The 16,412-nt window shown below is 41.7% G+C and overlaps 1 protein-coding gene across 1 annotated transcript in view; it reads left to right on the forward strand.

Moving 5' to 3' along the window:
• Positions 1–16,412, forward strand: part of KIZ (kizuna centrosomal protein) — a 114,557-nt gene that overhangs the window by 5,235 nt on the left and 92,910 nt on the right. Inside the window, exons 2-4 of the mRNA XM_065893253.1 lie at positions 672–734; positions 4,317–4,479; positions 13,077–13,169. Coding sequence (XP_065749325.1) covers positions 672–734; positions 4,317–4,479; positions 13,077–13,169 — 319 coding nt within the window. The remainder of the gene's footprint in view (positions 1–671; positions 735–4,316; positions 4,480–13,076; positions 13,170–16,412) is intronic.

Here is a 16,412-nt window from a genome sequence, read left to right on the forward strand (position 1 = left end):
TATCAAGTTATAAAAGGAAATGCCTTCAGTTCCAAGTAGTGGTGTCAGGGTACCTGGTCTCCCCCAAATGTGAGTAAGGCCAAGTCTGCTTCTCAGAGATCTCTTCCTAACTCAGCCACATGGCCCTGCCCAGGCCTGTCTGGTTGAGAGCAGAGCGAGCCCCCAGCCTTCCGTCCAGGATGGATTTATGGAAGCCTTGTGTGTGGAACCCCCATTGTTCTCAGAGATGCTGGCCATGTTGTATTTTGCATATTTATCTTGTTTATTGTCTGCCCTTCCCCCTTGAATGTCACTGCCTGAGGGCAGGGATCTTGGTTGGCTCATTTACCAGGTCAGTCTTCCCCTAGAGCAGAGCCTGGCTCACCACTGCACTCAATAAATAACTCTTGCTGAATGAATGAACCTGCTTCCCAGCCTTTTCTCACTACGTTTCCCCATTTACTTTGAGAATCTTGTTCTTTTTGCTTCATATTGATGTCCTTTTTGCCTTTTAGACTTCCCTAGTGACTGCTAAGTACTTCTGTGTCTTGAGTTACAAATGCAGCTGGCATTTTCTGCTTCTCAGAGAGACCAGAGAAGCATTCTCACGAAGGAGATCGTGTTCTAGATCTGCCTGTCTTGTTACCGATCAGTGTAATTTATTCATAAAATATATTCTTTCTGTATTATAGTGAAAAGAAGAGATTGGACCTGGAAGGGAAACTCTATGAATATAATCAATCTGATACATGCAGGTAAGATATGACAAAGTTTTAAAACCAATTTGCCAGGGAGACGCAAGAGGGAAGACACATGGGAGCACATGTATATGTATAGCTGATTCACTTTGTTATAAATCAGAAACTAACACACTATTGTAAAGCAATTATACCTCAATAAAGATGTTAAAAAAAAAAAAAAAGAAACTTAAAACCAATTTGCCTATATTAATCAAAATTTAACCCTAATATCAATATATGTTACAAATACCATAGTTGTCCTGTTGCCGTTCCTTATTTCTAATGTGTAATCGTTTCAAGTAAACACTGCAATTTAATACAATCACTATTAAGTGTAAGAATAAATTTGATGAAAATATAAGATAAAAATTATTGTATTTTCATTATTTGATAATTTGTGTTCTTTCAGGAATCTTGCTTAAAAAGCTTAAGAATAAGACACATTATAGTCTTACTTATCTTTTTGGTCACAATTTAAACACATTGAATCTGTGAATGATTGAGTCATAATTATTACAGCTGACCTTTCAACAAACTGTTGTAGGCAGGGTTACATGGTGTCTCATTTGTTCATGGGTGTATGACAATGACTGTTAAAATTATTCTGAGCAGTGGATAATATACATATTATCCTTTTTAGGTTACTTACTCTAACATTAAGAGCAAACTCTTAATATTTTTAATTACATTTTAAGGAAACTGAACTTTATCCTTAAGCCAAATATATGGTGTAACCTCCAATATTATTCATAGGAAAGTTTTCTGGCTGTGATAGAGTTAAGTTTGTGACGTATCCACTTCACAGTACGAGTGAGAAATGAAAACATCTCATCCAGAAGAGAGAGAAACCAAGAATACTTTAAAACCAAAGCACCCATCAGGTCCATTTTTCCTCATCTCCAAAATTATTCTTTCGCTTTGTTTAGTGTCCATACTTCCAAAGCTACCAGAGTAGACAGCCATGTGTTTCTAGCGGCTCCAAAAGAGACAGGGAGAGTCAGCAAGACAGTGGAAGAAATAGCAGTGATGTGGATGCTGTGGCCTCAGAAGTGGGCCCTAAGTCTGAGAGGATCGTGGCAGTTGCCATTTTTCTAGCCCCTGACTACAGGGACAGAAGACAGGGCATAGACTCTTCCTACAGCCTGTTCCCAGGTGGCTTCCCGGCATAATGGCCGGGTGAGATGAGAGACCAGTGGGAATCTTCATCAAGCTTCGGCTAGCTGAATTTGTTCCCCTCTCTCAGCCTCTTGTTTCCTGGAAGACAGAGGGTATGGTTTGCTAAAAATATGCTTTCTTTGCCCATAGGATAAAATCCAAACCATCTAACATGGCTGCCTCAACCTGATTGCCCCAGAAGGCAGAGTCTGAGACAAGGGTTAGTGTGTAGGTGGTCGTTTATTTTAGGAAGTGGTCACATAAAGGGCTGGGAAGAATGGAGTAGGAGCTGGTAACTGCTGTGGGCACCTGCGGCTCCATCTCTCTGCTCCTCCCAAGTGTTCATTCAAGGGAAGGAAGAGGGGGGCTCTTTACCTTTCGGTTCCTGACCCCCGTTGGTCAGGGCCATCTCAGGAGGTGTTAACTCCTCCGCACCTCCAGGCTTTCCCTGCTGCAAATTCAGAAAAGCAGCCCCGGGAAAGCAAGATACCATGGGCGGCGGATGCAGGTGCTGCCAGGTTGCTGCAGCCGTGGCTGCAGGAAGAACAGCTAGGCCAGGAGGAGGTGAGGTGGTGCGGTGGTATACCAGAGCTTCTATTATCTGCCCCTGTTTAGTTTCCATCATTACTGTCTCTTGCCAGCCTCTCCCTAAAATTCTTCATGGACTGAATCCTCGGTTTCTGGAACGTGACAAGGTCTTGTATAGTGAAGCAGGTAGACTTTCTTGCCAGGTGCCTCTGTTTAGTCTCAGCCTTGCCAGCACTTAGCCAGGCAACCATGGGACAGTAACTTCAGTATTCTGTGCCTCTGTTTCTTCATCTGTCAAATGGGGATGGAGATAGTTATGAGAACTTAATAGAGCCTTAAGCAGGGTCTGACCCAGAGTAAGAGTCAATAATTTATTGTTTATGACCATTTTTTGTCAGTATCACTGTTACTCTTATTTATTGCCTCTGAGCTTTCCAACATGCTGTTTCCTCTGCCGGAATGTTTTCCCCTCATCTTCTCACTCTTGCTTTCCCCAATTTTGGGTTAACTGTTAATTCATCCTTCATATCTCAGCTGAAAATTAATTTCCACTGGGAAGGCCTCCTGGGCCCCTTCAGCTAGGTCACATTGCCCAGTCTTTAAGAGTCCCTTGCAGTTTCCCTCATAGCAGCCATCACACTATATTGTGTGTATCTAAGTTTTGTTTCCCTGTTGTCCCAAGCTGCATGGCTTTTGTATGCAGAGTGCTGACTGTATGAATGACTGCATGGAGGGCTGGATGATTTGATGTGGTTAGCTTCGAGGGTTAACGTGAGGGCAGGAGTGAAGCTAGACTTCGGGTGGAGAAGGCTTGGTTCCTATTGTACCTACTCCAGGTGGACTCTGGTCGCAGCCAGCAGCCTCCCCAGGTGCCTGTGTGGGAAAGTATGTCGGGTTCCACCTCTGTTACCGTCACTTGTGTCGAAAACGGCAGGCATGGGCAGCAGTACACCCAGTCCTGAGTTTTTTGTTCAGAAGGAAAAATGGGGACAGCCAACCAAGATCAAAGCACAGAATTATTAGCACGATAAAGAGTTTCTTGAAAATTATTGGCTTAGAGGTGGGAGTTTAAGGTCTATTGTTGTTTAATTTTTAACATCTCCAGCGTCTCTGCAAATCTGTTTTTGAGGGTGAACATTTTTATAGTTTGCAACTTATTTTCGCTTGATGAGAGAATGTTGAATAATTAATTGAGCCAGCAGTGGAAATACTACATACCAGGTGCTCTTATGACTTAAATACTTGTGAAGACGAAAGAGCTGAGAGGAGCAGTGTTGGTAATGAGGGGAGAGGGGCTGCACAGTTCTAGCCACCCGCTGTGTCTTTTGATACTGCATTTTGGATGAGAGTCTCCAAAGGTTTCTTCACAATTTGAGTAGAGTGACAATCCATATATTGTTATAAAATATTTTCATAATACAGTATGTTATTGCAGTTTCTAAAAAAAATTTTAAATACCTAAATGAGAACTTTTAGGGCATTTTAAATTTCAAAATTTCTTAATGTTTGTGGATTATGGTGCATAGTTTGATTCTCTTTCTGTATGAGCAGGTAGTTTTGAAATTGTCACATAAAAGAACGCCATTGGGCTGTTCATCTGAAAAGGGCCACCTTGGCACGGCTCTTGACACCACACTTAATTTTGAGAAAGAAATCCATATAAATCTTTATGTGTGAGTGGTATAATGTGGTCTGGTATCCATTTCTCAGGAGAGTTATGCCTAGAGGCGATGCCTCAGTGATGCTGCATTAATTTCCTCTCTAAAAGTGCACATGCATCCTATCCTTTAGGCGGCAGCGTTTGGGTAAAATTTCTTAGAATACATTGTCTCATTAACAATTTTGTTAAATTCTCCTCCTTAGAGTTGTTCAAGTCTAACTCCATCGTTTAAAAATCTGCTTTTATTCTTCTAGAGTTAAGCTGAAGTATTTAAAACTAAAGAAATACCTGAAGGAAATATGTGAATCAGAAAAGAAGGCTCGTACTCGAAACCAAGAATATTTAAAGCGGTTTGAGCGGATCCAGGCTCACGTTGGACACTTTACCACAAGTTCAGAGAAGCTGCAAGAACTGAAGGTGACATCTCATTTTGTACTGTTTTCTTTTGTCCTTTTTAGCTAAGATTGGAACTAGTGAGTAGTAAGTTTCTGGTCCGTGGCAGTCACTGATATTCAGTTGTTCACCCGTAAGTTAACTGTCAGTTTTCTCTGGGAATTACTTACCATGTGACCAGATTTTGATCAGAGAACTGGAGATTGCATTTTCTCAGATTTCTACTTTAGTTGAGGAATTACTGGACCATCTATACTTTGTTACTCTACACAGGTAGTTAAACGGGCACGGCCTCTGGCCACACCTGACCTGGCGCCTGGCACATGGGATCTCTTGGCCTCAGGACTGAATTTGAGCAACATTAGGTTCCCTGTGGAGCCTGCTTCCTTCTTCAGAGGTTCTTTTTCTGTGGCCTGAGCCCCACTGTTCTGGGCAGGCCGGGTGTCGGGGGGAGACTGGGGGGAAGAACTGGCCCAAGGACTTCACCCTCATGCCCGTCGACTCTGCGAGCCAGAACAGCCACGCCTTCCCTGCCCTCTCCGACCCTGGCCCCCACTCCCTTAGGCTGTCTGGCAACCTTCTGCTCTACAAACTGTGTCAAGCATGGAGGGCTAGGCCTTGTTTCTCACCATTTGTGCTGCTCAAGGCTTTTGCCCAACTTAACCCACCTGCGTACTGGTTACCGGAGAAGTTGGCTTCAGCACTTCCCTTCCTTTTTTTTCTCTCAGTTTTCCCCTAGCCGTGTATAATACAGATTTTAAGTACACAGGAAAAGAATTATTATAATGAACATTCATGCTGTGGTCTGAATGTTTGTGTCTCCCTGCCCAAATTCATATGTTGAAATCCTAACCTCCAAAAGTGATGTTATTAGTGGATGGGACCTTTGAGAGGTGCTTAAATCACGAGGGTGGGGCTCTCATGAGCAGGATTAGTACCTTGTAACAGAGGCTCCAGGGCACTCCTGGCCCCCTCCACCAGGTGAGGACACAGTGAGAAGGTGGTAGCTCTGAACCAGGAGGGGTCTGTCACCAGAAGGCAGCCGTGCTGACATCTTGATCTTGGACTTCCAGCCTCCACAACTGTGAGCAATACGTATCAGTTGTTTATAAGGCACCCAGCCAGTGCAGTTTTATTACAGCAGCCTAAATGGACTAAGACAGCTCATGATCTAACCAGATGCAACAGTTGTAAATATTTTGCTATATTTGCTTTGCCTGTGTCTGTGTATGTATATTTTTTCCTGAGCCATTGAAAGTATGCAGCAGAACCCATGACATTTCTCCCCTGAATACTTGAGTGTGGATCCCTTAAGAACAAGAACAGTCTCTTCCATAATCATACCATTATCACACCAAAGAAAATTACTAATGATTCCATAATATTATTTAGTATTCAGCCAATATTTCAGTTTCCACAGTTCCCTTCAGAAGTCTGTTTTTCCAGACCAGGAGCCAACTAGGGTACACATTACATTTGTTATTGTGTCTTTTTTAGTCTCTTAATCTAATTTGGTTTCCTACCAGTCTTCCTTGTTTTGTTTTGTTTTTTTAAGTGATACTGGCTTTTTGAAGAAGCCAGGCCAGTTGCTTGTAGAATGACTTACATTCTGAATTTGACTGGTTATTTTAACTTGTGTAGCATCCCCTGTGTTTCCTGTAAACTGGAAATTTGGTCTAGACTAGCACTGCCCAGTAGAACTTTGTGGTGATGGGAACCTTCTGTCTCGGTACTGATGCCATCTAATACAGTAGCCACTAACCGTACATGGCTACTGAGCACTTAAAATGTAGCTTGTGACACTGAGGACTGAGTTTTTGTGTTAAATTTGGTTAATTAAATTTAAATAGTCACAGCTGAGGTTATACATTCTACTGCATCCCATCAGGAGGCTCATGAGCCATGATGTCAGGTGGTCTTGTTTGAGCCAGGCTGAGTTTGATGCCTTTGTTAACATGGTGACTTCTAGGTCTCTCTATTGTAAGGTACCTTTTTTCCCTTTGTAAATTAGTAAATTATCTGTGGAGTGGTGGCATGACATCTTGGGAATACCTTGTTCCTCAACAGCCTTTTTTGCCTAGCGGTTTTAGAATCCATTAATGATGCCTGAATCAGTTATAGTGGAGGTTGTGAAATGGTGATTTTCTAATTTGATCTTGTCTTTTACATTTGTTAGCTGGCATTCTTCTATGAAGAAGAGCTTTCTTTCCTTCTTTTTCTCCCTCTCTCTGTCTAAATGTCACTCTGGGCTTGTGAATCTTTATTTAGTCATTGTATTATCAATTACTGTAATTATTCTTTTGTTGCTTACATTCTCCCAAATTTTGCCAGTGAGAGTCTCTTCGAGTTGGCTCCTGTGTCCTTTTGACAAGATGTTCCAGGTTTACCTTATACTTCCCTGCCTCGGACTTGGAATTAGCTTCTTATCTGAGGAGCTGTGGTTCCTTTGGGTGGGAAGGGGTATTTAGAAACCAAGATCTGGAGGCTAGATGTGCTCAAGCAATAGTGAGTCTTAGCTACAGCACTCCAGGTTTTTCCTCCTAGTGTTCAAGTAGAATGCTTAAGGCTCAAAAAGCAATTGTTATCAACATTGTAAACCTCTTTTCTTTTCAGAGAGTTCAAAGAGAAAATAAAAGTGGTGGACAAAGCAGGGAATTTCTTCTTCTCAGTGGAATAAAGGAAATAATAGAAGTTTTCCTCTTATTTTCATATTGATGCTTTACTTAATTATTGATTTCACATTATAACCAAATGTGAGAGGGAGGAATTTGAAAGGAAGTATCATTCTTTGTAAATATTTTAATATTGAGAGCATTTGTTGTGTATAGTATGATGTGTTAAAAAAAAAATACTTGTCTCATGAGCTACTAAAGAATATCAGCATAGGGGACCATTTTCAAGAAAAGAATGATAAACTGTATTTCTAGGACTATGTAAAGCTTTATTCATAAATATCATTTAAAAATGACACAGATATTCCTTTTTGAATTTTGTAGAAGGAATGCCTTTTTAAAAATCTGCTGATGGCATAAAAGGGCAGGTCATGTAGCTGCAGTTGGGAAACATACGTGTTCTGTGGAAAACGGTACATTGGCTGTGAACCAGCCAGTGATGCCCGTGACACCACCAACTCAGCAAGCTGTGGAGTGGAGTGTCCAAGTGGTGGGGGTCGTCGTGTTTCTTCCTGCCTCTTCCTTTGTGCCACGGCCAGTTGTGGCCTTAGGAATACCAGAGCCACTTGTCTCCCTTAATCCCGCCCCACTCCCACGTCACATCTTCAGCTCATGGAAGTCTTAGGAGAGAGGTATTCTGGTCAGCACCTACGTGGTGTATTTGCCACACACCCCAGAATGCCCGGGGCGTTTTCCCTTGACTAGAGTATAGTTAGTGTGAATGGACTTCTAACTGGTGGAAGTCCAGAAAGTGAAACAAGGTGAAGCATTGTGAGAGAAGTGGGGATTTTGCCCAAATTATATTAAGTGAATTTCTCCCTCTTTGTAAGACGAGGCCCACTTAATTGTAGAATGTTAAAATCTTTTAAAATGGGCTGAAAAACTTTTTGAAAAGCCATTTCAACTGATTTTATGAATTATACTACTTTATTTGGGGTCCTATAATAATTTTCAGGGCTTTATAAGGATAGTGATGTATCATGTAGTTTTGTAAATACAGTTTTGTGGCCATATTGCTACTTGTCAGATGGATAAAGAGGGTGAATAAACTCCGTTCATGAATATAAATAGGAGAATCACCAGTGCTGTGAAGAGGGTGCCCCTCTCTCCCTCTTCTTGCCCCCTCACCGCCTCTCCCCACCCCACCCACTTCACCTCTGTTTCCCCTCCCTCCTCGCACTCCCCACCTTGGCAGCTTTAGTGGAAGGGCCCAGCTGGTACTTAGAGCAGTTTTCCTCAGGTGCCCTTTGCTCTTGTCTCAGGTTGGCTTTTCTCTGAAGCTGACCCTGAGACAAGGGTTCGGATGTAAGTGGCTTATTTGGGAAGTGCAAGGATGCCGGGAGGCAAGTGGGGAGCTGAGACAGGGAAGGACAAGTAGCCGGAATGGGGGTATTAAGTCAACTACCACAGTCGGCCCCTGGAGCTTAATTCCGCAGGGGAACTCCACCAAATGGTTCAGAGCATTTGGGAGATGCATAGCCGGGCTCCTGAGCATCACTGATTGAGGACTGCTGGGGGAAGGGCACAGGTGTGGGGAGCTCATTAACCGTGTGCTCCTGTAGGCAGAGCAGCCTCCCCAGGCTCTGAGGGGCCTTAAGCACAGAGACAGGGGTACTGGAACTTAGGAGCACTGAGAAAGGTCCCATGGCCATGTGTGGAGCATTGCCAGCATCTGCTTTGGCCTCCTGCATTCAAGTGCTGGGCTTGGGGCTGGCATGTCAGGGCTCAGGGAGGGTCCCTGGCCGGGAGCGGGTCATCATCTGGTCATGTCTCCCCTCTGCCTGAAATCCTTGAGTGCGCAGCCTTCTCGGGACAAAGCCCAGGCGCTGATCTCTGCCTGCCAACTACCCACAGCTTCAGCCTTCTGACCACACACAAGTTCTGTTCTCTCTCTGTCCCTCTCACACAGCTATACGGATGTGCACATTTTCTCTCCCCACCCTGTCCCCTTCCACCCTCTCCCTCCATCCCCACCCCTCGCTCCTGTCTCCCCTGCTCCCCTATCCCAGTCTTCCTCCTGCCATCTCCCCTCCCCTCCTCCACACCTCCATCTCTCCCACCGCATGTCTTCGCACCATGCCTCCACATCTTTATCTCCCACACATGCGCGTCTGCACTCTCTGCTACACACGTGCTGAGTGGTTTGTAATTCCTTGAATGCGCCACGTTCTGTCCTTCGTCCTTCGACTCAGAGGACATAGAGGAGACCTTGCTCCCTCTATGCTGCTGTAAATCTATGTCATATGATCTACATAAGCACCTCCTTCACGGTACTGTCATTGTTGCGTGTCTTTTTTCCCACCTCACCGTGAGCTCCTTGTCTTACTATTTCAGTGCTCTCAGTGGCACATAGTAAGTGCTCAGTAAGCACTGACTGAAAAGTAATTCTTCCATATTCTTGTTTTCTCTTATGGACCGTAAACAACTATGTGAGGATGAACGTGTGTGATTGGACCCATGGCAAACCACCCAGGAGCATTTGTGTTTGATAGCAGAGGCATTTTGAAGACATAATGTCATTATTTAAAGATGAGATCTTGTTGAAAATTCAGTCATCAGGTTACATGTGCCTATAGGGCATAAAATTTGAAGAGAACAAATCTTCTGAGCTCTCATACAATTCCTGCTAAGCACTGTGACAGCCACTGTGGGCAGAGCATGACCTTCTGGCTCCTGAAGACAAAGTCTGTAGCAAACCCCATTTTTTTGCCTGTTAATATGTTCTAGTTGAATAAATAAATATTCCTCCATATCTTTTGGTAAAAGTTCCACATTTAAGAGGAAGCCCATATACTGGAAAAAATAGGAGAGGGAAAAACAAAAAGACTGTGAATCTCTCATATTCATCTGAGAGTCACATTAGTTTATTTAACTCTCTGTAGCCATCCTTCAACTGTAATGTGCAGAGGCCAGGCCAGCTGATCTTCAATGTCAATTCAGCTCTGTAGCTGAGAATTACTGTACAATTTCAAAGACCAGTGAAAAAAGGAAGCTTATGAAAAAGGTAATAGTGGCACTTTCAGGCAAGTGGTTATGTGACGAGGGAAAACTGAAGGACTGTAAGTGAGAATACAGGAGAAAAGAAGGAAACAATGAAGACTGGGGCACATTGTGAGTATGGAGAGATCCCAGACATGCCAGGACCTCCAGCTCCTCTTCCCACGACCCCAGATTACCGTCAGCAGATTTCATTAGTTGAGCTGAAATGAATCACCTGTGCAGAGTAAGGAAGTGAGTAGGAAAGGCCTCCTAAATTTAGGTGGGCAACAGCAAATCCAGTGCTGTGAAGCAGTACAGGACAGCAAGTTCCTGATTGGGAGATGAGAGGATTGTTCTTAGAGAGGCTCTAGGCCAACACATGCTACTGAGGCGTGAGTCGTTTGGCCTCTGAAGCAGCAGCTCTGACCGTGAGGAATCTAGGCCACGTGGCAAGAAGGGAACAGGGACCTCAGTCTGCACCCAGGAGGAAGGATGCAGTGCAAGCCCTCCTGTATTGTGGAGATAGAAGAGGCCCATGGGACCTGATTCAGAGAAGAAATAGGGAATAAGACGTGAAAGACTGATGGTCAGAGAAATAGATGTACATGAGGACACATATTCTACTGCTTCATCAGGCATTTTTAGCTGGAAAGTCTTGGAGAGATTCATCTGTGCAATGTTTCCCAAACTTTAAAAAAAACCTTTTAAACATAGTATAACCCTTTGTTTAAATGCAGATAAAGGAGGAAGTAGAACTGGGGAGCCCTGTGGGTTGAGAGTCCCTGCTCTCCAGTGTTCAGGAGGTGGATTGGATGTATAATAACCAAGTACTGTATGTATAAATAAAAGGCAAAGAAGGAGAGCAAAGACAGTTGTAGGTGCAAACCCACGGTCCTAGGTCATGCAGAGTTACAGTTTGTGTCGATTATCAGTTTATCATAGTAACTTGTAAAATTTCGAATACATTGTATAGTGTTTATTTGCATCATTAATTTGGAAGAGTAGCTACAGTTCAGATGTTTCATATGCATTGAGAACAATCTGCATTGGACTTTTTAAAATTTTTTTTTTGCAGCACGTGGCTCTTCATTGCGGTGAGTGGGCTTCTCTCTAGCTGTGGCATGCGGGCTTCAGAGTGCGAGGGCTCAGTAGTTGTGGTGCTCAGGCTTAGTTGCCCCGCGGCATATGGGATCTTAGTAGCCCCACCAGGGATCAAACCAGCATCCCCTGTATTGCAAAACAGATTCTCAACCACTAGATCACCAGGGAGGTCACCCTGCATCGGACCCTTGAAGATAGTTTCCCTGCTGTTCCTTATGAAGTCCTGAAGCAGTTAGCACTTTTTTGCTTCAGTAAAATGAATTGAATAATACTCTTATATTTCCATGAGAAAGTGCTCTGTCTTTTGGAGTTGTGGCTCTGAAATGATCCCATAATGAGGAGATCAGGTACAATGCCTGTTGCATGTTTATAACTGATCTCAAAGAGCATAAGAAAACATTTGTAGCCACAGGAACAAAGAATTTTTGTTTAAGGTTTATTATTTAATAAACCTCTGTTTACTTTGTTTGTCTATTTTGTAAATCACCCCTCATCTCTTTTTAAAGGTATTTTCTCTTGGAATTTGTAGAGTGTGCCTGTTTAAAGCTCTTGGGGTTAAAAATTAAATATCTGTTGAGTTCAAAGGAGTAGATATAGAACAGAGAGATGTAAGTTGTATTTTCTTAATTGCCTTCTTTATCTTTTCTTGGCTTGTTTTGTCATTTTTACTGGCCTTATGAAACTTTGATTTAATTAGGTCTCTATTTATATCATTACTGCCAATCTACTGTGTTAATAGCATTCTGATAGAGAAAAAAGAAATCCCTGCTTAACATATTAAAAATGGGGCAGCATATAATACCTTTTAAGATAGTTTGAGGGAGACAAGTCAATTTTGGTTATTGTCTGTTCACTTTTTGTGTGTCAAAACAAAAGTTTGGGCCTATTTTATCTTCAGACTGAGAACTAAGAAAACAGTTTTCTAATTTGGTTATCTTATAGGTGTGTTTCCAATTGCAGTACATCACTGCCTCATTTAGAAAATGTTCTGATACTTATCTGTGATGGACCACAAGCAGAGACTTTTTCAGGCTTTACTTACTAACATATGAATCAAAGTGCTTTTTATGCGTTGCTTTTAAGAAAAAGTCGTTTTATGATGGAATCACTTTCATCAATTATAGTGTGGTAATGACACAGACATCTTTATGAGTTATTAGCACGAGAGCAAACTTCATGCCTATGGTACTGATCATTGACATCTACAGTGTATTTGTATCCATAAAAAATGGAGTTTGCAGGGGACACGGGTTCGTGCCCTGGTCCAGGAAGATCCCACATGCCGCAGAGCAGCTAGGCCCGTGAGCCATGGCCGCTGAGCCTGCGCGTCCGGAGCCTGTGCTCCACAACGGGAGAGGCCACAACACTGAGAGTCCTGCGTACCGGAAAAAAAAAATGGAATTTGTTTCCAGTTGATGATCTAGCAAATAATATACTTGCTATGACAAGTAGGACCATGATATTATGTGGATACCATACAGATAAGAAATCAGTAGGATTGCTTTCTCTTCCTTTTTTTAGGACAGAACTTTTCAGAAGAAGCACCGTCAAATGTGTAACTTTCATGATAAAGTAACTGGATTTTTCATGATAGCTTAATATATCAAGGTTTTATTTCCTACATTGATGAAGGACTAAGTGAAAATCCATCAAATGTTATTTTATTTAAAACATGTAACATTTTATAGAATTCAGCTTTTGATGTGTTATTTGTGAAATTGTCTGTTTTCTAAGATAAACTGAATTTCTCAGCAGTATCAGTTTTTACTTTCTCTTTACTGTTCCTTTTATGCTGTAAAGTCTGAAAAATATAAATAGATGCTAGTTGTCGTAATATCCTCCACAAAATCAAACTTTGTTTATATTTAGATTGAATATGAGACTCAAATTAAGAAGATGCAGCTACTCTCAAAAGATAGCCTGGGAAAAAAAGGTGAACTGAAAGATGAAGACAGAGAAAAGGTAATAAATTAAAATGATAAACTTTCTGTTAACAGAGGATTTTTGGCGTGTTCATCTTTTAGGATACTGTTGTAAATAAAATCGTCTTATTACAAAGATATTTTTGATTAAACTTTAAGTGATTATTTAAAGACATTTGCTTATAGAGTATTGCTTTAATGTATAATTCAATTAAATTTGCTGAAAGGCAGTCACTGTGGCTGTAAGAGATAGATTCCAAAGAAAACCTCAGTGTTGTTAGTAGGTGAAATTTTGTTTTTCTAAATAATGCTTTGTAGCTGCCTTTTTCTTAGTTCCAGAAATGTTTTAAATGAGAAGTAAATGAAATGTGGCATTTTGCTTCTTTTCTTTGTATACGTAATTTTGTACATTTTAACCTTTTCATAGATAAAGTGGAAAGAAAGGATTGCATATCTCAGCAACAGACAAAATGAATGGCAAGGAATACTTAAATAAATTCTGCTATGTATCTGCCGTAATGCAGGCTTCTAATCCTCCCGCCTATCTCCATATAAATGATTCTGCTCAAGACCATAGATGTTTTCTTCACTAAAAGCAGTAAAGCTCTTTTAGATGAAATGTCTAAAAACATCTTGTAATAACTTGGAGCATGCTGGCAAGAGTAGTCACTTGTGACTATGTGTGAAACCCCCTCAGCCAGTCGATATTGTAATAAGCAAAAATGGGAGCATCACTCCATTATTCAGAGAAGCCAACAGCGTGCTTCCTCCTTAGGCTGCAGCATTCATTAAGAAAAGCTTACTGGGCTGAAAGCTGGAAACAGATGATAACGGGATATGATTTTCATATTTAATGCTTTCCTTGGAAGAGTATGTGTGCTACAGATTGATAGAAGAATCAACTGCTACTTTACTAAAAGACTTTCAGGTTTGCCCTATAGCTACCGATGGAATCATTCAGCCAAGAAATTAACTTTTTCTCCTTTTACCTGTTTTATATATCTGCTAAGCAGGCTGCCGGGCTGCCAGTAAATGTTATTATGCAGTTAACTGTTTGGTATTTAAGACTCTTATCAGAAAAGAAACAGAGGCCACACTATTTTGTTTTTATAGTAGGAGCAAGGTTTTAGTTTTTCTTTTTTCCGTACATTAACAGGCATTAATCTGAGTTTATAGGAAGTTTTAGTTTTCCTTCCCAGAGATTAAAAAGTTAAAAAACCTAGAACTTTAGAGCATTCTTTAAACTGTAAGATACAGAACACCAAGCCCCAGCAACCCTGACCTATATAAAAAGGCCTTTAATGATAAATGATTTCTCTGCCATTAGATGTATACCAAATGTGGTATGATGTGATAGATTTCTGAGACATTCAGGCAGTTTTTCTGTTTGACGTTTGGTCATGAAATAATTGACGTGTTTTTTAATCTATAATCTAGTTTGTTCTTTCTGTGCTGTTCCTGATAGACACCTTGTTAGTATGACAGTGTCAATGGTACTTAAATAAAACAGGAGACTTTTTTTTATATTTGCACTTCTGATTCCTTACCTTACATATAGTTATATAGTTTCCTTTTAAGTCATATTTAAAATTAGGGCAAGAGACATATAGCTGACAACTCCTTAAAATGTTATAGAATAATTAGAAGTGTTTCCTTTTTACTGGAATGTGTCATCTCATTAAAAACTTTGACTTTTGACTGTATGTAAGACTCAATTAGGTAACGTTTTGAGACATAGCTTGCCTTTTTCAATTTCCCATTGATGTTCTATCAATTAAAAGGTAAAAATATTTCAGCAGAACCCTGAATTAGTTAACACTTATTATACACTAAACCAGAACAATTCCTTACCGTATGGGGTATGTTTTATCTTTCAGCAGTCACATGAGTTAGTCTCTGTGCCCAGAGCGCTGGTCTCCAGGGAATGGCCTGAGCACGGTGGTTGAATTCAGTAGATCGTTGCTGAGTGAGTGCTCTGTTTGAGAAGCTGCAGCAGGTCCCTCTAGGAATGCCACGATGCTTGCCCTTGAGGCGCTTCCCACAAAGCGATGTTCTTTCTGAGGCCTGGGATAGTGTGTGCTGAGTCCCAGCTACATGGAGAAAGAAAGTTTGCTTCCTCTGCAATGAGTCCTCCACGGCCTAGGGGAGAAGGTGGTGTGTGAGCTGGCGTGAAGGGTGGGGAGGGTGCCAGTCACTGGGTATTTGATAGACATTCTTGGGTCTGAAGATGTTGTGAGTGAAGCAGGAAGCCCGGCGAGAAGCCATCAGTCTGGCTAAAGGCGAACATTCTTGCAGGGGAGTGGGAGAAAATGATCTTGGAAAGGGGCATCGTGGAACTCAGTCCAAGGCTCGAGGATTGAAAATTTCCCCCTGGAATCAGTGCGTGTGCACGTGCATGATGGGGCAGGTGAAGCAAGGACTGGGGCTCAGAGCAGTTACATCACAGGCGCAGGAAGGCAGGGCTGGCAGTGCTATGCAGGATGCCCTGGAGGAAGGAGCTCATGGGGTGAGAAAACCTGGGTTCATTCAGATGCAAGGAATGAACTGAGGGCCTGAGTTGGGGTGGCCATTGAGATGGAGAATGCCAGTGAAGGGGAGAGGAGCTGTCAAATTAATGATAATTCTGAGTTATGAAAAGATAGCTTTAAAAAGTGGTTGTGCAACTTTCAACCAGAAGCAGCAGCTTGAATGCGCCACTAAGAAGAATGATCAGGTAGTAGGTGTCTATTTTTTCAATGTAGAACTTTAGCTCGGTTTTATAATAGGAGTCCAGTGTTTTCATGCATCCAGTTGCTGCTCTTCAGAGTCATGTGTTCTCTGAAGAGAAGTAATCATCGATCTGTTCATCCTCCAAGCTTGTTTCTAATATTAGTCTACTTAGTAAACTCTTATGTTGTTGTTGTTAATAGACAGAAAAGACAAAGTTCCGGTCCCCATTTGACTCCTCACAAATTTTACTATAATATAGTAATCCTTCTCTATTATACATTGCCATTTTTTATTTGGGGGTGAACCCTCGTTCCATTGGTCTCTAGGCATGTTCTTCTTGTTGCCCAGATTTTTCGTATTAGCAGTGACTAGAGCATACACATAAAGATACATCAAAACATATGCACCCAGGAGAGGTGGAGATGGCATTAGTGAATGAGAGCATAAACCTTGAGGTGGGATTTGTGAAGTTTCTTTGAACTGTTACACTGTGAAATATGTTCTACTAAAAGCAGAAGTGAGCTGGATACTTCACAGAAAGATTATACTCTGTCAGGGCTGGAGAATGTGGAGG

Source organism: Phocoena phocoena, chromosome 15 (assembly GCF_963924675.1).
Source record: "Phocoena phocoena chromosome 15, mPhoPho1.1, whole genome shotgun sequence".
NCBI lineage: Eukaryota > Metazoa > Chordata > Mammalia > Artiodactyla > Phocoenidae > Phocoena > Phocoena phocoena.